A 22180-nucleotide genomic window follows, 5' to 3' on the forward strand; every position below is an offset into this window, starting at 1 on the left:
CACAGCAAGATAGGCGGCAGGGCGCCTGGCACGCATGGGGGGCAGCAAAGCAGGCAGCAGGCAGGGGGGCAGGTGGCAGGCAGCATGCATGGCAGGGACTGGCAGGACAGGGGTTGCACAGCATGGCGCATGCAAGGGGATGGAGGAATAGAGTAGGCAGGGCACAGGGAGGGGAGCAGGCGGCGCAGGTCGGGAGGAAAAAGAAAAGGGAGGCGCGGGAGATTAGGAGGGGTTCGAGTGTTTATATAGGGGTGGTCGAGAGTTCTTAGCTTTCACGTCAAGGGAAGAGTTCGGGTCGGACTCCAGGTGGGAGACGCGGGACTGGGCCTGTGCGGATCGGACTACGGAGAAAAGAAAAAAAGAAACGGGCCGGACTGCTAGTTTGGGCCGAAAAGGTTTTTCCTATTTCCCTTTTTTTAAAAAAAATTCTACAAATTCGATTTGAATTTAAACTCCATGAATCCAAATTCAAATCAAACCACAAGCAATAAACAATGCAAAGCTGCATGAATGCAAACAAACAGCCTCATTTAGATTTAGAAAACAACCAATTTATTATTTATTTTTACTAAATTCCCTGTAAAGAAAAATAAATGTTGCGAAAATTTTAAAATTATGAGAAAATTGTTGTTTTATTTTTAATTTTAATCACATCCTGAAATCCAAAAATTTCACGGTGTGACAGAACTACCCCCTTAAAAGGAATCTCGTCCCGAGATTCACAAGGCTAGCAAGAGACAAAGGTTTCGGTGGATAGCATCCAACACATATTAAATTTTCTTCTTGGTCTTTTCCTCTTACAATACCTCTGCAGATATGCTTCTTTATTCTCTGCAACTCACATCAAACACTTTATGGATACTCAGTATAACTCCTACTTTAACCGTCCATTCTTTCATCGGCTTCGTTGGCCCTTCTCTTGGCTTGCTTTACCAATTTATTTCTTAGGCCGCTTGCTTCTTTTAGACTGAAGAACTTTGGAAGAGGTACTCAAATCCTCGAGGTTTATAGTCTGAGTACTGTCTTCGTCTTGGGCGACTTCTTCTAGGACTGAATCTTGGGTGGATAACTTTCTCTTGATATCTGAATGTTAACGTTGTCTTGCTTCTGCTGTCATTAAACTATCCTCTTGGAGACACAGACGACCATAATGATCGCAACACTGACATGTCCCTGAAGTCTTATTATCCTCATGTCATTCCTCTATTAGTGGCTTTGGTGCTTCATAGTTCCTCTTACGCTTTTCATTGTTCCATGCTTCAGCAACTTGCCTCTTTACTAGTCCGGTGGGGACTTCTGCCTTGGTCATCTCCATGTTACTTGGGGTTGGTGTTTTAGACTGCAACCTTTCTCGTAAGACACGAGCTTGCATAGCTAATAGCTCCTCCTTATCGAACGCTGGCAGACCAGTTGGGACTTGATTATTACAGTTATCAGGGTTGTGGCTCCTAGAAAATGAGGCTTGCTTTGTGACATGCTGTTGGATGTTGACCCTGATTGAAACCATCGCTTGTGCTCCTTGAATTTGTGCTGAAATGTTGAGGTCTTATTTATTGGCTCTATCTTCTCGATTTCTGTTGGGACTTGCCATCTGGAGGTAACAGAAAGGAAAAGAGGTCATTCTTGGCTTCAACTTACTTCATCGGTTAACCGCTTTAGATGCTTGGAGGTTTCTACTATTGCTGTCAGCGTTGCCATAAACTTCCTTCTTGATATCCAAGGGATTAGGTAGAAAGGCAGAGGATAACAAGGAGGAAGAGGTATAAAAGAAGAACCCATCTAGGCAATTGATGTCATTGTAGGTAGAAGACCCACAATACACCAACAATCATTACAAAGAAACGAATCACACAAGGTCACAAAGACAAAATATCATCATGCAAACACAAAATTCCACCAGTCAACACGATGCTAACGTTGTTAATAGGGCTAGAAGGGGTACTCCTAAGCATGGTTATATCTTCCATCTTCGTCATTGATGACACGTGTCTCCTTCAACTTGTCCAGCGTTGACTTCACCATCGTGATTGCAGTAGTAGTGAGAGTGTCACCATGTGGCTCAAGCTTGATTCTTTGGTAATGCTTTGAATTTTCCATCCAACATGAGCAGGAAGGTGAGCAGGTGGTATTATTTCCAATTCAACTCGACTCCTTATGATGAACTAGCAGCTCTATTCTTCAGATGACTTGGATCTCAGATGACTTGGACAGGCATTAGTATACATGGCACGGATAATCTAATTATTTTTTTTGAATCCAAAGAGATACTTTGGAATCCAAGCCAAGGGATGAATCCAAAACGATATTTGTTTGGAAAGAAGAGGAGAGGCTCAACGGAGAAAGCTAGATAAAATAAAGAAAAGAAAGACATATCAACAAAGTTAAATTTTTAAGAAAATCAAGGAGTGTTCAGGAGAGAGAAGAATAAACAGAAGGACTAAGAGTGTTGAGAAACAACAAAGGGTAATTGACCAAGGATTGAGTATCAAAAAGGAAATTCATCAAGGGGATAGTAGGTCAATATAGAAAGTTTAAGGTTTTACATTTGCAAATGAGCAAGTGCAAATGATAAGAGGATCAGGTAAAAAAAATGAGTTATCAAGGCTTATTGAGGGAAGAAAATAATTAAGGAGTGAGAATATTCAATGGAGGGGTTCAAGGAATAAATAGAAATAGATTTTGTATCAAAGAAACCTTCGAAAACGACCATTGCTAACTAGGCTTACGTCCTACAGTCGATACAGCTCTGATACCACTTCTGTCACACCCGGTTTTAAGGACAAAACCGAATGCATAACTATATGTATGGCAGGATCAAGTTTCATATATATAAAGACATTATAAGTGAATAATCAGTAACAGTATCACGTAAAAGAGAACTAAAACAAATAAAAGACTATCAGAGTTATACAGCTTATCCTGGAAATGGAGACTCCAAACTTCATAGGCAATCGACTAGGGGTTGCGTACGCCTAGAACTCAGCAACATCTTCAAAAGACTTCACCACAACTTTCTCCTTCTGAGCAGTAGTAAGCAAGGGTGAGTACACTTATGGTTGGTACTCAGCAAGGCCACAAGAAATAACCAGAATGTGATTTATATCCGTCTTTAAGTTTATTAATCATATGAGGGTCCAAACCGCTCGTGACCATGAGCACGGCTGATATATCAGTTTTACACTCTGCAGAGGTTGTACACTTTACCCACAACTCGTGTTTCCCATGTCGCCCGGGTTTGCAAAGCCCTTAAACACTTCCTTTGGTGAGTGGCTAGGGATTCACTACGAGGCTTTTCCAAAGAATCACTATATGTACGCACTGGTCCCTTTTTCTGCGGTACCTCAGAAGACGAAGCTTCCTTCACCCGCTCCTCAAAGATCAATAACCCAAAAATCCACAAATCAAACGCCCCAGGCATGACATATAGATCATCTAGTTACTTAGCCAAGACCACAGTCATATAGTATTGTGGTTGTACTGTTTTCTCGGGTGGTTCTCCATGTTTCAATTAAATCAAGTATTCTCATAAATAAGCATAGATAGAAGTATGGTTAGGGTCACTTGCCTTTCTCCAATGAAAAGCTACTCTTACTGCTCTTCAGCTTTTGCTCACTTGGACTTCTTGATCTTCAAACTTCGAACAATGATCCTTCTACTCGGAACAATCATCGGGCAAACATACAAAGCAAACAAGAAGATACATCTAAGAACAATACACCAAAATAAAAGAAAGACTTTAAAAGAGTGTACTAAAGGATAAGGCTCACTGCTACGGTTACAAAAACGTAAGAAACACGGAAAACGAAGCTACGGTTGAAAAGATACGGCAGCCAAAAGATTTATACTAACGAAGAAACTATAAGCTTAATTTATTTTATTTAAGAAAAATACATGTAAAGGATATTTGAAAGAAATATCCAAATTATAAATATTTCATATGAATTTATATCAGAAAGATGAAGTTGAACTTAATCAAGTTTTATTTATAAAATTTATGCATAACTTATACCAATTAATTATTTAACTAACAAATAAAAAGATAAGTGAGAACATCTAGGTGAAAAACTTTATGATATGTGGTTTCGAACTAAACAAATTATATAAAAGATGTATTTAAGTTGATATTTAATCAAATTAACCTTAACTAATGAAAACCGATGTAGAGCTCTAATTTACTTTTAATTAGAAAAGCTAGTTTCAAAAGTTATTAATCAGATTATTTCTAAATTTATTTTAATTATAAACCACACGTAAAATTATTTAAAAGAATTACATTAACTCATATTATATTTTTATTTGCAAAGACGAATTAGAACTTAGTCCAATTTTATTTAACTATCTATGTCAAAATTACTAATTAAATAATTATTTTGAATGAAACATGTGAAAACATCTAAACGCACAACTTTATATAATTCGTGTGGAACTAACAAATTATATTATATACACATTTGAGTTGATATTAATCAAGTTAACACCAATTACGAAAATTGGAGTAAAAACTTAATTGGATTTTATTTGAAAACACTAGATAAAGAAAATTAATTGAATTAATTCTATATTTATTTTTAAAACAAGAACTATGATATAACAGCACTACTAAACGATAGCTTACGCTTAAACAAAACTAACGCAATAAGAACGAACAAAAACGGATCTAAAACGGTGACATCGAGGGGAAACCGTATATGTTAGAAATAAACAAAACACATGAAATAAAAAGCAAAAGTCAAGCATTTGGACCACAAATTTCACACAAGACTATACATGGCAAAAGGATATTAACTTCCAAAATCAAGCATAATAAAGCTATGGTTACAAAGATATAAATAAATCACTCATTTTCTAACAAATAAACTAGAGCACACAATATAAGTTTTCATACAAATTTTAGTAGCCAAATATAGAGCTAGTTGAGAGGAACACAACAAAATTAATTTGGCATTTTTTTATTTTTCTACATTTTTCTAGGATTTTTCAAAGTTAATTGAAAAAGGATTTGAAAACTTTGCAGAAAGGACCTTGGAAAGAATTTAATTAAAGCAATCCAGTCCTCATAGCCATGGTCGGCGGTGGAAGCTCCTGGCTGGCCAAATTCCGGCGAGGTTCGACCCTGGGGGTGAGGAAAAAGTGGGGGAGGGGCAAGAGGACATTGAGAGCAACCTGTAGGTGGTCTTCGAGAGGTGAGGAATGGCTGGAGCTGTACTACCCACGGCGAGCAGGGCGGCGGCGGACGGGGAGCCCATCGGTGAGGGGTTCCCGGTGACGGATTGGCAAAGGGGAGGGGCTGGTGAGCTACGCTAGAGCAAGATGGAGCTACTGGGGTGCTTGGAAGGGGTGGAACAGCACTGTGGTGGCGGATCGAGGATGGACAGAGGTCGCCGGAGTTGGGAATGGAGGACGGCGATGGTGTACCGGCGATGAGGGCTCGACTGGGCTATTTATAGGCCGGGAAAGAAAAGAGATGAGCACGAGAAGGAATTCGGGAATGAACTTGGCCGGAGAGATGGCAAAATTGATGACAGCGGCATGTTCCGGTGGGCAGCCGGCGATGTGGCGTGCTGCGGCGGCGTGGAAGGCATGCGAGGAGCCAGCAAATGTGGTGCTAGTGGCGGCGGGGGCTTGTACTTGAGGCATGGGGCGGCGCTGAAGCAGCTGGCGCAGGGAGGTCTGCGTGGCCAAAACAGTGGCGAGGGGGTGGCGCCCCTGTTTCCTGGCAGAGGAGGAAGATGAACTGTGGGTGGACCTAATTGCAAAAAGGAAAGAGGCTAGGGGGTTTTCTGTAAACACAAAATTTCCCAGAGTTTTAGGGCTCAAATGAAAAAGTGTTCAACATAAAAGTTGTATAGTTTTTCAAGATTTACAACTTTCATGTTGTGCAAATTTTCACTAGATCAAAGGATTTTGAAATATTTTGAAATCCACCAAATCTTTTAAAAAGCAAAAGAACACAACTTAAGTTTTAAAATTGCAAGGGTAACCCTAAGCATAAATACATTTTTTACTATGAGGGTAAAAGTGAAAAAAAATGTGCATTTTAACCCCTCATAAATTTTGAAATTTTGCCTTTTGCAAAACTATTTTGTAAAAAGGACTTTGAACTTTTTCAAAATTACAAAAATACCCTTGCTATGAAATCATGGTATAAAATTTTAAATCAACACAAAATTATATTTTTAACTCTTAAAACCTGGATTGTCACAGAAACAGGAGCTCAAAGTCGCTCTCAACTCGGAGTTCTTTGACAGCGGGCAGCTTGTTGACCAGAGCCAGTGGTGACACATCACGCTATCTGTTTCCCCGATCTGTGCCCTAGTGGCATCGTGGCGGGGAGCGGTCCCGCTCTTTGAACCCGGCACCTGGCCCACACCCTTCACACCATGGATAGAGCAGGCATGAGAGTCACGGTCTCAGAAGAGGCCGTCGTCGTCGTCGAGCTCATCGCGCCTACGGTGCTGGTCCCAACCATGCTCTGGGTGATCGTTGTTGTTCTGAGGCTGTTGGCGACGACGTTCGTCCCTGCCAGCCTCGATCCGGCCGGTGTCACACCGATGAGCCTCCCCGCCGGTTTTCCTGGCATGGCGAGAGCCCGGATGTTCCTCCACCCGCCGGTCCTGCCTCTCCGTCCAGACAGGAGGTGGGACGTTGAAGGGGGGGAGCAGGTACCGGCGCTGGCTTGCCGTCCACGGCCCCGCGGTGCCACGGGAGCCTCCTCCGCTCAGGTTCCTCTGCCTCCAACGCTCCGTTGGCGTAGTGGTCGGCAATAGCAGAGGTGTAGTCGTAAATCCATTCTAGGTGGATGAGTACCCGGAATTTGGTGCCCTTCTACCTCGGGGCCGGTGGGCTCACAGAGATGGTGACCGATGAGGGCGTGTGCCCGCGGCCGGTGATGACCAGCCACAAGCACTTGGGGATGCTGCTCGGATTGGGCATCCAGGCTCAGACGTCGATGGTCCTGGTGTCGTCCGGATGCAGCAAGTTGGTGTCGAAGCACTCCAGCGCGCAGGTTAGCCCAATCAGCCGTTCAACGAGCTCCGGTTTCTAGGCATGCACCGGAACACCCTTCAGGCAAAGGCGTACCCTGAAGTGCATGGCTTCACCCAGCGCGTTATCTAGGCTCCGCCACGGCTGGACGTTGAGAACGACGCCATGGTGTTTGATGCAGCCCATCGCGGTGGCTTCCTCAGCGAGACACCGGCTGGCAAACTTAAGGAGGAAGGGTTGTGGTTGATGACGGGACACGATCACGTCGCCCTTGCACAGGTGCATCTCGTCGAGGACGACGGCCTCCACCTCACGCACCCCTATCGAAGCCGGCGCGCTCATGGCCATGACGACGAGCGTCTTGCCCTCCCACTCCTGGGTTTCTTTCTCAAGGTCGAAGGAGGAAGGGACGAAGAAGGAGTCCTCAGCCGGCTGGGTGCAGGGGTCCCCCAGACGCGACATCCTAGTCGACGCAGAGTGCGATGGAAGCGGAGGGGGGTGCGCGGGGTGTCGTGATGAGGCAGACCGCCGCCCTGGTGAGGGACTCCTCGCGTGGCGCTGGTGGATTCTAGGTGATGGTGGAGGCCCGACAGTGTGATGCGAGATGTGGGAGGCGGAGCAGCAGGACGCCAAGTTGCAACGTGACGGCGAGACATGATGCGAGATGTGGGAGGCAGAGCAGCAGGACGCCAGGTTGCAACGTGACGGCGAGACGAGGGAGGCGGAGCAGCAGGACGCCGAGTTGCAGCATGACGGCGAGACGAGGGAGGCGGAGCAGCAGGACGCCGAGTTGCAGCGTGACGGCGAGACAAGGAAGGCGGAGCAGCAGGACACCGGACAGCGAGCCTCCTTGTGCCCCGAGCGCCAGCAAGAGAAGCAGTTGACTGGGTCACGGCAGTGGGAAGCTTGGTGGTCAGGTGCTAGGCAGATGAAGCAGCACCCTGCCGTTAGCTTCTTGAATGCCAGCAGCGCTGCGGAGTTGGAGCGCGGTGGGAGTTGCTTCGCTGCGCCAACCTCCCTGGGCCACCAAGAATGCGCCCCTTGACGTGTCGCCGCGGATGGCTGTGGGTGGCTAGAATTCCTGTCGTGCCGCCGGCCGCACAGCCACGGCGAGGCGCCAAGATGTCCCCACCTTCGTACGACGCGAGTCCATCCCGGCCCCGGCGATTGATGGCTGGGACACGACCCTGCTGGCGCGGCGAAGCGAGGGGAACGCCGGGGAGGCGTGCGCGCACACCTTCGCATCGGGGTAATGGCGGCAGGGTGGGAGTGCGGAGTTTGGTGGATGCAGCCTGGCGATGTGATGGCGGGCTAAGTTTGCCTGATGACATCTGCGTACGAAGGCATAAGGGCGCTGTGTGGACTGGGCGAAGGCATAGCCGCCACAAACTCCATCGAATCAAAGAGGGGCTGGCCGGATCTTGGCGGGGACAACGACGAATCTGGGCACTGCTCCACCAGATCTTCCCAGCGCAGGGCCTTCTTGGCCGCGGGAACGAGGGGGAAGGGGTCAACGGCGCGGTGCAGGAGCTTGGGCCGCCCGGCGGGGGCTGGCTGGACCGGCGGAGAGGTGGGCAGCGGCGGCGGTGGCGGTGGTGCCATCGCCACCCGTGGCGCGGAGCGAGCTGAGTACTGATATCCAGCCCAGTTACAGTCGGTGCAGAAAGAAATGGATTTCAACCAAAAAAAATCGACAAACTTAACTCACATATAACAAGACTAAAATGTATAGATAGTGCTAGAGTGTTTCTGGGTCTCAAATTTTTATCAGAGCCTACTCTAAGCATGAACAAGCTACAGTACAAATATCAGCATTTAAAACCATCTATAACTTCAGTATTGCATTTTATCTTTTAAATATATGCATAAATATTCCAGCTAGAATCTGTTAAGTAAATATGCTCAAACTTTCTGTTCAGCATCCACACATCCTGTGCAACTCTCATATATAAACATGTAGTATAAAGACCAGAGCATAAATAACAAACTAAGCAAGGTGATATCATGAGCAAACAATATCTCTAGTTCTACAAAGTTTTTGTCTCTCAAAGTTTGCATGGAAGCTTATCTTCTCAAGACTAAACAATGGTAAAGTTTTCAGATTTATCCAGATGCAAAAACTATTTATCATGATATAGTGCTATTTCTAAGGATTAAATCATAACTCTAGCTACACAGATATAAAAATAACCAAACTTGGACAGTGGTGATCCTCTAGTATTCTAGGAACATAGAAAAAGTTTCATGCATAGATCTACCCTAGAACATCCAGAACAAAACTACAAAAATTTACCCTAAATCTATTTTTCTCGAACGCGCAGGAGAGCTACGCATCAATATATTAAGAAGAAAGGGGAGTGTAAAGAGCTCCCAAACCAGAAAAAAAGTTACAGGGTTAAAGGGTCTGTAACACACCCTAAAGAACACACTCAAATTGTCTTTCTAAAAAAAGGAGAAAAGAGTAGGACCAGACCACCAGACCAGAACAACTAGGAAGCAGGAGCTAGGGCAAGGAGATAGGAAACTCCTTGGGCCCCTGCTACAGACCACTGCTGAGCTGCTTCTCTAAAAGAAGAAATGACACGGGACAGATCAGGGGATCCTCCATCAAAAACACAGTAGTTGCGGTGCTTCCAAACTAACCAAGCTCCGAGAATAATGATGGAGTTAACTCCTTTTTTATCTTGACTAGAAAACCTGTTGCTTGCCCCAGCCCACCACTCCATAAAATCCTGGTTATCCAGCTGTGGAGCAACAGTTTGCAAGTCAAATAACTGCAGAATGCTGAACCAAAAATGTCTGGAGAAGACACAGGAAACCAATAGGTGGTCTATTATTTCTCCAACCTGGCCACAAAGTGGGCATTTTGGAGGGTGATTAAGGCCTCGTCGTGCAAGTCTATCAGCTGTCCAGCACCTATCATGAGCCACTGTCCACATAAAAAACATGCATTTCCCTGGGGCCCAACTCTTCCAAATTCTTTCCCAAGGACTAAATTGAGTGGCCCCAATAAACAAAGCCTCATAGGCTGATTTGGTGGAGTATTGGCCAGAATTTGTGAATTTCCAAATATGTGTAACTTCTACCTCCGGCTGAAGCACCACATTGGAGAGAAGCTCCCACAAGTGCAGATATTCAATTAGGACCGGCACACTCAATGCACCTTTGATATTTGAGATCCATTTTCCATCAGTTATTGCATCATAAACAGTTCTTTTCCTTGCTCTGACTACTATAACACTGAAAAGATGTGGTAGGGCTTGTTTCAAATTTTGACCAAGTAGCCAGTTATCCGTCCAAAAATGAGAATTTCTGCCATTTCCTACTACTGTTTCAATAGCCATCGTAAAGATAGAATGGACTTGAGTCTAAGCTTGTATGGGTATGAAGGCCCATGCTTTTTCAGGTTCTGTTTTCTGCAACCACAGCCACCTGAGCTTTAGTGCCCATCCCATGTTTTGGAGATCTGAGATGCCGAGGCCTCCCAAAAATATTGGACTTGTGACTTTTGGCCAAGCTAATAAGCAGTGCCTCCCCCCTAGCATCCTTCCTACCTTTCCACAAAAATTCTCTTCTTATTTTGTCAATTGCCTTCAGAGCACAAGGTGGAAGTTCAAGTGCCATGAGAATGTAGATGAGCATTGAGGTGAGAACATACTGTACCAAAATCATTCTTATAGCTTTGGTAAGCAAGTCGGCCTTCCAACTTGGAAGTCTGTCCGCTATCTTCTCAATGATTGGCTGCGCTTGTGCCTTAGTTAGCTTGTAAGGAGAAAGAGGAAACCCTAGATATTTACAAGGGAAATCAGAGAGTTGGCACAGTAAAGCTTCCTGCAGGGTGATTTTGTCATCCTCACTACACCATATGGGAAGAACACTGCTTTTCTGCAGCTTTTTTGCGGCGGTGACATCCAGGCGGCAATGGGGTGGGGCAGCTAGGCCTTGGAGCTTCACGGGAACGAGGGCGAGCTAGTGGCATGCTAGGATTTAGGAATGTGGGGGCGGAGCGATGGCGCCACGGCGAGATGACCTCGCCGGTGGCTATGGCAGGTGGGCAGACTGGTCGGCGCGCGCGAGGGGGATGGGGCTTGTTTTATAGGCGCAAAATGGGTAGAAGGGTGAGCTAGGAAGCTCATTTGCTTCGCCTGGGGGGGCAATGTAGCCTAGGGAAGGTCGGACGCATCGACGGCCGTCGGCCATGGCGTCTGACGGCATCGGGGTGTTGTGGCGGTCGTTCAAATGGTCTAGGATGGGTGGCGCATGCCCAGGCGGCCAGCTGGGTAGCCAGGAGGCAAACCAGGGGCAGTCTCGGTCGAAACTAGAGTGGTTTCACCGTTCCTGGTGTTGACAGTCACTAACGACTCATTTTGACCGTCAACTCCTGCACAAAACTCAACCATAATGTGGAATAAATGCAAGGGTAGATTTATTTATTGACGAATTCCAAAGATGGTGTTCGAGAATGTGTGCAGGTGATTTTTAGCTAAATTTGTAGTAAAACGGTGTGATATGATCCAAGCCATGACATTCCGACGAATTAGAGTGTGGCACGTGTCATAACATGGATTAGAGGGCCCACCACCATAGGAAATTGACATGACAAAATATATATCCAAGCCAATGACATGTGGGCCCAGTTTACAGCCTACCATGACAAAGGGGAAGGTCGGTGGCCCCACTGGGTGGCCGGCCGACCAACTGGTCGGCCGACGGCCTAGTGGGGCCCGCCGACTCAATCCTAACACGTTGAGGTTCACCATTGGATGCTTAAGTCAGTTCACCAAGGATTAGCTGCAGAAGAAGCTCCACTCATCCGTGGCTCTCTCCTATAAATATAAGGGAGTGGGTGAAGAAATGAGATACACACCACACACAACTCATACCTCTTCTCTTCCTTTCGAGCTTGAAGATCTTCATCCTAGATGCTTTAGGCAACCTAGGAGTGTAGGAGAATAGGAGGAGTCAGGGAAATGCCGGGTTTGTCAGCACTCTTCTCCGCTTGTATCTCGACGGATGCTTATTCGGTTGTAAGTGCTCGAGACTTTCTTATTTAGAATTGGAGTTTAGTTGCAAGTTATCTCTTCTGCCTTCTATTGAATTGAGTGTATGCTTAGAGTAGCATTTGATCCTAGCTTAAGACTCCGGATAGAGAAGGATAATCATTGCCAGGGTTAGGATTAGTACGGAATAGCGTAGACATGGTGTCTAGGCTAGACTTTACCACTTAGTTGTTTCGTGCGCCCACAGTTTATGAGGTAGCCGGCCGGTGGTGACAGCCCTGTCCGAGCCCTAGCAACCCTCCACGTTCGGTTACATAACAGAGCAGTTATTGCTGGAGCAACTGGCATAATTAAGCCAGAGGAAACCAGTCGCCCGATGTTTATTGCGAAGTTATTTCTTCCTCTAAGCATAGATTCTAGCTTAGGAAGTCCTCTCTATCCTACTTCTCCCACACAAGTGTGTGTCTTTGGATGAACCTGAACTCGTAGATAGTATACTCACGTTCCTCAATGGATACGATACCCTGGAATACTCCCGGATGAAAACTGCTGCGGTATCCGTGCGCTTACGAATTTTATTCATGACGTTACAAAATACCAACAACAGCATCTTTACCTTGGTGAGGATCTGAAACAAAACAAGTGATTCAAGAGAACAATTTGAGGAGTAAGACTATTCTTTTGTTTCAAAACTAAAACCCAAGTTCCTTTGCAGGAAGGGCTAGGAACCTGAAGTATGCATTGTTCCATTCTTTAATTACCCAAGAAAGCATTGTAGCCACTTCAAAGTTCACAGGACTGGAGGAAGCTTGGAATAACTTGTATGCAGGTTACATCCAAGGAGTGGCATTCACCTTAGTCCTTTCTCTTTCACTCGAGGACAAGCAAAGACTAAGTGTGGAGGTGTTGTTGACAGTCCTTAAGTGTCATATCTGACCATCAACTCTGGCAAAGAACAGTGGCAAAGTAAACACCATAATAGAGATAGGAGTTTAATACTAATCATTTCCCCAAGTTTTGATGAATCACTAGTTTTAGGAGACTGTGTCTGCATAAGGAGGGAAACCATGCTCAACTAAAGCCAAAAGTACATTTCAGAGCATGCTACACGAGCATGAGAATTAGAGGGCCCGAATCTAGAAGAAAATTAGCTCAAGCCCAAGAGAAAACACACTTCCAATAAAACCAGAAGCAGACGGATCCAAGGGCCAAATGACATGCTTAATCCACTTAACTTTAAGGGTACACCCACGTCACCCTGCAAATGGGTAGGAAACCCACACCACTCTATTCAGAATGAGAGAAATTATATGACCCCACTCCACTCCAAATCACCACCACCACACACCAATCCAACCCAAACATTTGAGCACATAATGTAATAAACTATTAGCCAAACTATGGTTACAACCCAATAAGAACTTGTTTCTCAAAAAAAAATCTATAATGTAGATCTTGTCACACTATTTTGCACAGAGTGGCTGCCAATTATACTGAGCTATCTCAAAAAAATTCGATCAGTTTCGATAAAATTTTATAGTGTGAACGCGAGATTTTAATTCCAGGGTCCACCTCTTGACATGGGCCCCATGTGTAGGTTTAGCTGCACTGCTTTGCATGGAGTAGTTGTCAGTCATACTGAGTCATCTTCAACAAATTTTATAGTGTGAACATGAGGTTTTAATTTCAAGGTCCGGCTCTTAACATGGGTGTAAGGATCACCGGGGTGTCCGACCCTAGAGGGGGAGGGGTGAATAGGGTCGCTAATCGCTTTCTATCCTAGGGCTCAATCTATTTGCATGAGATAAATCTAACACGTCCTACACATGCTAGTTATGACTAAGGTTTATCTATGCTACTCTCTACTTACCCCTAAAAGACTTGCAACCTATAGCCAATCCTAATCAAACTAACTAGGAAAGTAAAGGCACGCAAGATAGAGCAAATGCGGAAACGTAATACGGTAAGTAAAGAGGTAAGGGAGAGAATATGCAAACTCCCGTAAAGACACCAAGTCCCTCCCTACGTCCACGGCCACTTGTCCAACACGAACAAGTGTGATGCCGAGTCTCTTCGCTTGATCACCGTCTTGCGTTCGCCACCAAGGCTCCCGGCAAGCAAAGGCTAAGTGACCCTAAGTCACCAAGACAAGGCCACCGCCACCATCTCTCTTGAAACGTCACTCACGGCACCGTCTTCACTATCGGAGCTTCTCACCAAGAGGGGTCTCCTTCCCCGCACAAAGTGTTGTTGCCTCTCCACACCAAGTCGGAGGGTCACACGACGAGTACAATGATTGCTTGCCGCAGCAAGACTTCTCTCAAGCTTGCTCTCTCAAGAGCTAAGCCTAAACAAGTGCTAAGCACTCTCACAAGTGTGCTTACACTTATATGATGTGCAATGATGCTCTATGAGGCTTCAGCAACTCCAGCACTCCCAAATGACCCGGACATGGGGGTATATATAGGCAGCACAAGCAAATATAGCCGTTGGAGAAAAGCTGCCAGAAAAATACTTAACGCCGGTTAATCCGATGCACCTCCAATAGCCATCGTCGGTTCAACCGGTGATACTAAACTGACCGCCTCAAAAACTAGCCGTTATGTGTACGGGCAATCAACCGATGCTGCGTCGGTTTAACCGGTGAGTGTAGTTGTTCTGTGAACTCTGAAAAAACAAACTCTCTGGACAACTGCACCGACGTTCACCAAGACCCTATCGTAGGTTCATCTGGTGTATAAACTTTGCCTCAGCTTCTGGATCCATTGCACTGACGTATTCAACTTCCCTAACATCGGTTCAACCGGCGAAACCAAAGTTCCTGGTGAACTCCAAGTCAAGGCACCGACGTATGTGATTTTCTCAGCGTCGGTTCAACTGGTGATACTAAAATAACTCTGTCTTGATTTCTTTGACTTGGATTTCATCACGGTCTCTTCAATCGGTTAGCGGAACCACCGTAGGGGCGGCCCTTCGAGCCTAGCTACGCCTATCTTCTCTTTGTCATCACTTGAACCTAAATACCTGATAATGATCATCTTAACAATCATATTAGTCAAGTGTTGTGTTGTCTATATCAATCACCAAAATATTATATTGAAATATGACATGAGAGGCCATTTTCGCTACAATGAGGCCCACATGCAGATCTAGCCACACTGCTTTGCACAGAATAGCTGCTAGTCATACTGAGTCATCTCCAACAAATTTCGATCAATTTGGTATAGTGTATACACGAGGTTTCAATTCCAAAGTCCGGCTCTTAACATAGGGCTCACATGTAGGTCTAACCACACTGTTTTGCACAAAATAACTGCCAGTCATACTGAGTGATCTCCAATAAATTTCGGTCAATTTCGATAAAAATTTATAGTGTGAACGCGAGGTTTTATTTCTAGAGTCCAGCTCTGCACAAAGAATTCATTTAAACCCATCCCAACCCGTATTTATATAGAACCTTCTCCACCCCATCCCATTATCTAATACAATCTATTTCAACCCACCCAAATACACTTCATATTTAAACCCAACCCATTAAACCCACACCATTTGCAGGGTGACACCCACAAGCCAACACAGGGAGCCCACAGACCAAAGATGGGTCCAAACAAAGCATTTGGGAATATAAACAATCTTAAATGAAAAGAATGTCAAGTTTTAGATCTTGTTGAACACTGAAACTTCAACTTTGGTACAAGGCACATCTCCATCCAGATCGTTTGACAAAATACATAATTAGTTTAAAATAGATATAGAAAGTATATCAAATATTTGGTCACTAAAGATCTCAAATGAAGAAGCCATCTTAAACAATTTTAGATCTCATCAAACTCTACAATTTTAATGTAAATCTTATCTTCATCCTACTCACCTTCATCAAAGCTCTACAATATTACACAACAAATCTTGTTTGAGAACAAATGCAACCTATATGCCCTGTCAAATGTAGCAAAAACAATATACATGATGCTAGCTTACAATAAGGTAAAACAAGAAATAAGGCAAACCATCATCAGGAGTCATATATGCATGATGCTAGCTTACAATAAGGATCATGGAAACCATGATCTCAAGCCATATATGCATCATTAAGCTTACAATGCAACAAGCCTCACAGGAGGTACATGTTAACGGAAAAGGATGAACTGAAGAGCTTCAGAACAATCCTTTTCAATCTGAAAAAAAGGCACTCCCTATTTTGTACAGACAATTCGACCACAAGCTACATTCCACATCCAATCATCAATTTCTGGTTGTATTACAATTAGCTGTACCACCACAGCATTGTAGCTGTCACAAGCCACGATCTGGTGCAGCAACCACCCAAAATTATGTTTTAACCTCCTATATTTCTCATCTGGAGGCCATCGACCAGAAATTCAAGATACAGGATGGCGCGAGTGCAAACCAGCTTATGAAAGCCATCGCTGTGGCAGTCTCAAAACTTGCACAGTGATTCTCAGCACATATGTTGAGATCATTACCAATGAGAACAGTAATTCCTGCTGATGCACATGCCGCACCCAAGGTTAGTGTACCTGTGATCTACAAACAAATATAAACGGTTATTAACTATACAGTTCACGAATAAGATAGTTTCTTTTACAGGTAAAGAAACTAATGTAACACTGTCTTTTTGTTGATATGTCTACACCATTTCAACATTCACCAAATATAGACCAAAATTTTACAGGTAGACTGAAAAGATGTGACTCACCCCATCTCCGATAGTAAAAATACATACAGCTTGGGCATTCCTTAAAGATCGCTTGACAAGAAGTGCATAAATGTCGACAAATGCCAATGAAAGGCTCCACAAGCACTGCAAAATGGCTGCTGCGACAAGGTAGCTGGTCAAAAGAAAACCATTAGTTAATCTTGTAGCAAAATAAATAAACAAATACATATAAATCTTCAGCAAAAAAAAAAACAAAAGTCAGCATCACCACTCAACTAGCGAAAATCCATTTTCACCCAAAACCATGCACATGTACCCAAACCAAGGCCAGAACCAGAAACTGGCTGGTACGTTCACCTTGTTCACCACAATTTTAATTCCTAAATTGCATATTAATATTTTTTATGATTTAAAACTACAGAAGATCAACTAGAAGCCTAGGAACAAATGCATCAGAAAATGAGAACCAACATGCAGGTTTCTGGTACCTAGCCCTAGGGATGAAAATGGATCAGATATGGACAAATATAAACAAATAGGAATACATATATTTATTTTTACTCGGATTCGCATTCGAATACGAATAGTGTTAAATGTGCCAGATATTGATATCCATCCTATTCGCATATCGTATATCCCACTTGAGTATTCGGATACAGATACGGTATGAATATTGAATACCCGGTTACAGATACGGTCTATTCCATTTAGTCTATGAACCCCTTCGATCGGACGGATGGACGGACAGAAAATATCCGTAACGTTTTCATCCTTACCTAGCCCAGAACCATCAAAACATGTGAAAACAAACTGTTAACATATACTCCATCCAGCCACCAATAAATGACTATTTAGTTGTGTGCAGTCAATCATTTCAATTTTTGGTTACAATTTTTATTTGTGTGTCAAGTTTTTGTATTTGAAAATGATAAGAAATTTTTTCTTGATAAGTGATTTCATAAACCTAAAAGTATACACTTGCTATGTTTTATAAACATATTACAAGGAGTATTAGTTAAAGTTGTGTTTTGGAGACTGTCAACGGCCAAAACATCACATATTTGTGACCGGAGGTATTTATTCCAAGGTGGTATTATCATGCTGGAAGATAATATCACCCCAAATTTTACCCAGTTAGCACACCACCCATGCTCACCTTTTACAAACTAAAAAACTCTCCACTCCTAAAAACGTGATCCATCACCAAGCCACTTCAATTAAGCTAATATACTAGCTGGGAAAGTGGGATGCCACATCAATCTAAAAATGTAGTAGTTTATGCAATGTAGCTATTTGCATGGGTATCTAATTTGAGGTTCTATTTAGAGGTTGAAATCTTGACTTTTATTGATAGTTGAAGTATGTGCTGTATCACTAGAAAAAGGAAGTGTTCTTACATTAATATTCTCGATAGTGAGTATTATGCTAGTTAAGACGATAAAGAAACAATAGAAGGAAACATCTGCAATGCATAATATAGACTTTTTTTTGAAATAACATTATATAGACTTTGGACTGTATTCCTCAAAGATAAAGCATTGGTATAATTGCTACTTCACCGTCAGTGTTCCGAATTCTGTAACATGATACCAAAAAATGTTAAGCAACAGAAAAGGGTTCGCCGGACGCCGAATGCCTAGAAAAATAAGCATGCACAAATTATCTTCTATTTTCACATACATGTTTACAATCAGCCAACTAGATTAAAGCTAATCAGCAGTATTGTTATATCAATAAAATTAATTAATTGAATCTGAAGTGTTGCAAGAATAATTGAAGCAAACATGATAACAAAGAAACGGTCATGTCACATTCAAAAAGCATGCCCTCTTTCAATATGCGAAAAAATAGAAAACATGTAAAAATATTTATCGCACTGAACCACCAAAATTTCTCTTCGGAAAATTAGGCAAGTGCAGTGACCATTTTATTCAAGAAAAAACACACACGCCAAAATACATATATTCCTAGCTTATCTAGGAACACTAATCTACTAACAAAAGCATGGAAAAAGGCCTCTTCCTGAGGCTTAAGGCTCTTCACATCTCTGCTACCTATTTCATACAGTGACAATTGAAGGGGAAGCCCAAGACATGAACATGGACAAAAAGCTATACCCAGAGTTTATATAGCATCAGGTCCTATCAGAAATGAAATTGCACGGTGTCATCCCTGCGGAAACACTGGTTACAGGGTAAGGCTTTTAAGTGATACAAGAACTACTTATTGTTCTATTAGTCTTGTGAACTGAAACAAGGGCCTTGTTTGGATCCAAGGGGCTAAACATTAGCCCTGTCACATCGAATATTTTTATGTCAGTTAAGAGGATTAAACATGAGGTGATTATAAAACTAATTGCAGAAGTCTAGGGCTAATTCGCGAGACGAATCTATTAAGACTAATTAATCCATGATTAGCATATGGTTACTGTAGCAACACATTGGCTAATGATGGACTAATTAGGCTTAATAGATTCGTCTCGCGTGGAATTGGTTTTTATCATTAATCTACGTTTAATACTTCTAATTAGCATCCAAACATTCGATGTGATGGGGCTAATTATTAGCTGTTGTGAACCAAACAGGGCCAAGATTTTGTTGCTAAACTCAATCTGTATTTTAAAGCAAAGAAACAATGACGAATGAATGAGTTCTAGGAACATTCATATACACAAAAATCTTCAAGTTCCAGTTATAATCAGAACTAAATAGTCCACAAAGTTTAAAGACAAATCGAAAGCTAGTTAAATGAGCAGATTTATCACTCTCAAAATCAGAGCATGCAGTTTGAAAGTAATCTAGGCCATGGAACAAGATTCAAGGATTCCTTTTCCTTGATTAAACAGAAATTCTGAATATAGTTCAATCAGAAACATCATGCCATCATCTCCCAAACCATTTCACAAGGTAACATTAATATACTATATATAGTACAAATAATCTAATCAGAGTTGAAAACCAAGGCTTGATAACTCTCCCAGGTCAAAAAAACATGCTAGATTACTGTGACTCTTCATTGTTTCTATTAGTCTTGTAATCGTGTATATAAAAATAAAATGGTGATGCCCCATTCAGTCTGTATGAACTAAAGAAAACTTGCTGCCTGAGCTATTAGAATGACCAACACATCCATGGACGCACAGCCTAATCAGATTCTTGTTGCAATGAAATAGCAGCAGCCGGTTGCACTTCAAGACTGATTCAAATGTTGAAATGTAAGCTTACTGAGAAAATTATTCATTTGCTATGTGTCCACATGCAGTTAGCCAAAGGAAAATCTAGGTAATTAGGCCATGTGTAAAGATTCCAGAATAGCGAAACTTGTCAAGATTTAGCTTTCCTAGATAAAAGAAAGCCTCTTGAGCTTCCCTAATCATCAAGCGTACGCTTAGGGGGTTAGATGAATGTTTTCACTAGTTTAGAGGGTAAGAAATCCGGTTTTATAGGTTACAGGGTGATGTGATCCACCATCCACACGTTCGGGGGGTTACGGAGACTTTTTCCTTCAATCAAACACATCACGCCATTGCCCAACCCCTTGCACAAAATTGCTTCAATAAACCGCAACTATCAATACCAATACGATTACTCCGCTGAAAGCTGAAGCTGAAGGCTCCGAAATCTCGCAAGCTAAGAAACGTGCGATATTGCTAGCATTTCTAATCCAGCCGTACAAACAATCCAAAGAAGTCAGCTCAGACTTCCCTCGGACGAGAGGCGGAGAGGGGATCCAAAAGAAAAGGGATGCGTCGGACCTGAAGGCTGAGACGGACGGGAAGTCGTTGGTGGACGCCATGACGGCGAGCGCGGCGGCGGCGAAGAAGGCCTGCGCGAGACGTAGACCCAGCCCCGCGGGCGTTCCCGGCGCCCCGGGCGGATCCTTCATCCGCACTCCGCGCGGGTGCGCGACGCCCTCCCCTTCCCCATGACCCTGTGCCTGTGCCTGCTCCTGCGCCTGCGCCGCCACAGCCGGCGGCGCCTCCACCGGGTGCACCGCCGGTCGGCTGGCCCGCATCGCGTCCGCTTCCGCTCCTCTTGCTCAGCAGCCGCCCGCCGGCATCTGATATCTCAGTGGCCTGGGCGGGATTCGGAATCGGGGGAGCCGGGGTTTGGGAGATTCGCTGGTGTGGGGAGGCCTGGAGGGGGTTGGGATGAGGAATGACTGGAATGGGGAGAGAGAGGAGCTACAGGGAGTAGCACGGGGCCCACGACCTGGTCTCTCTCCTTTACGTGTTTTTTGTTAAAATAATTGAAATCTTTTTCATTAAAATTAGATCCATCGCACTTCTCACGGAAGAGTTTTAGAGATTTGACGAAAGAGGACGAAGACCAATTTTATATTTTATGATAGAAGAAAAATGTATCTACCCAAAAATTAAAAAAAAAATCACTAAACATTTTTATTTACCCATCTTTTGTGTCCACTTATTGCTTTCCTCGTATAACCTTTGCATGTATATCATTTATTTCTATTCTTACTCTGTTTACTTTTCTTATCATGTTGGTTGATTAATTGCTAATTTTCTCCATTTACTTTCCTTCTGCGCTGAGTCAATTGGCCTGGCGCACGCCCTTGGCTGGCAGCTGGGGGTACTCCGTGGTGTCTCACTCGGAGATTTCCAAAAGTGTTTTGCACATTTCATTGCACATGCAAATTCTTTTTTTCTATGATCGGCGCCCACCTGTGCTACGCCTGCCCCGGACACAGCCGCCTGCGGCAACCGCCCCCGCTCCACCGGCGTGGTTCTCGCTCAGAGTAGCAAGAAACATGCACCCGCCATCGGCGTGCCACACGACGCCGGACGTGACGAGGACATGTCCTCCATGGGTATGACCACAATTAGAGAATTAGAGAATGGTATAGAGACCCAAAATATCAGCATGGATATGCAAATAGAGATAGAGGCCCCAAGCTTATCTGATTTGAGTCGCCAAGGTGAGGCCTAAAATAACTCAAGTTCGAGTCCACCTCGGAGTTCAGGAGCAACCCACATAAAAAATGATGCCCAAGTCGCATACGGAGTCCGTTTTAAACGTTCTTTATATGGATGGAAAGATAATTTCAAAGAGCTTGCAATGGCACCAGTTTCAGGCCCAAATTCGTTCACAGTTGACGGGGATCGTCGAAATAAGAGGACATCCAAAATCTGTCACGGTGCTGCGACATCATCTTTTGGGTTGTTGGCCCATGTAGCGTGTTGGGGTCCATTATGGACGTGGCTAGGGGGTTATGCACACCCCAACCATCATATAATCAGTAGCCGCCGCCACATTAGGGTTAGGGTTTTGTTTAGTCTTGTGTTTTCCTTCGATGAATAGACATTGCATCGTTGTATCTGTGGCGACAAGTCCTTATACATTTTGTGGCAGAACCGCCAAAACTAATCCGACTAAAGTGCGTTAAACCTAACCATTATAGAAGAAACAACTAATACGCACTTCAAACGGAGTAATATGACAATCTGTCGGGTAAAATCCATGTAAGGAACATGGCCCCATTTAGGCCATTGTTTGTGATT

The 22180-nt window shown here is 43.8% G+C and overlaps 1 protein-coding gene across 1 annotated transcript; it reads right to left on the reverse strand.

The window, feature by feature from the left end:
* Positions 1 to 15856: 15856 nt before the first annotated feature.
* On the reverse strand, positions 15857 to 20859 carry LOC120651269 (CASP-like protein 5A3). The gene is made up of 3 exons (XM_039928729.1): positions 20417 to 20859; positions 16702 to 16834; positions 15857 to 16529 (listed from the first exon to the last, which is right to left on the reverse strand). The coding sequence occupies exons 1-3, from the start codon at positions 20674 to 20676 to the stop codon at positions 16338 to 16340; spliced, it is 585 nt and encodes a 194-aa protein (XP_039784663.1). The 5' UTR covers positions 20677 to 20859; the 3' UTR covers positions 15857 to 16337.
* Between the last annotated feature and the right edge of the window lie 1321 nt (positions 20860 to 22180).

Source organism: Panicum virgatum, chromosome 9K (assembly GCF_016808335.1).
Source record: "Panicum virgatum strain AP13 chromosome 9K, P.virgatum_v5, whole genome shotgun sequence".
Lineage (NCBI taxonomy): Eukaryota > Viridiplantae > Streptophyta > Magnoliopsida > Poales > Poaceae > Panicum > Panicum virgatum.

Bases quoted from the DNA above. Each gene is read 5' to 3' on its own strand.
- LOC120651269 (XM_039928729.1), bottom strand. From the start codon at position 20,676: ATGCGGGCCAGCCGACCGGCGGTGCACCCGGTGGAGGCGCCGCCGGCT. The intron at 16,835-20,416 runs GTCCGACGCATC...TCTTTTGACCAG, and splicing joins CCGTCCGTCTCAGCCTTCAG to CTACCTTGTCGCAGCAGCCA. The intron at 16,530-16,701 runs GTGAGTCACATC...ATTTGTTTGTAG, and splicing joins TTTTTACTATCGGAGATGGG to ATCACAGGTACACTAACCTT.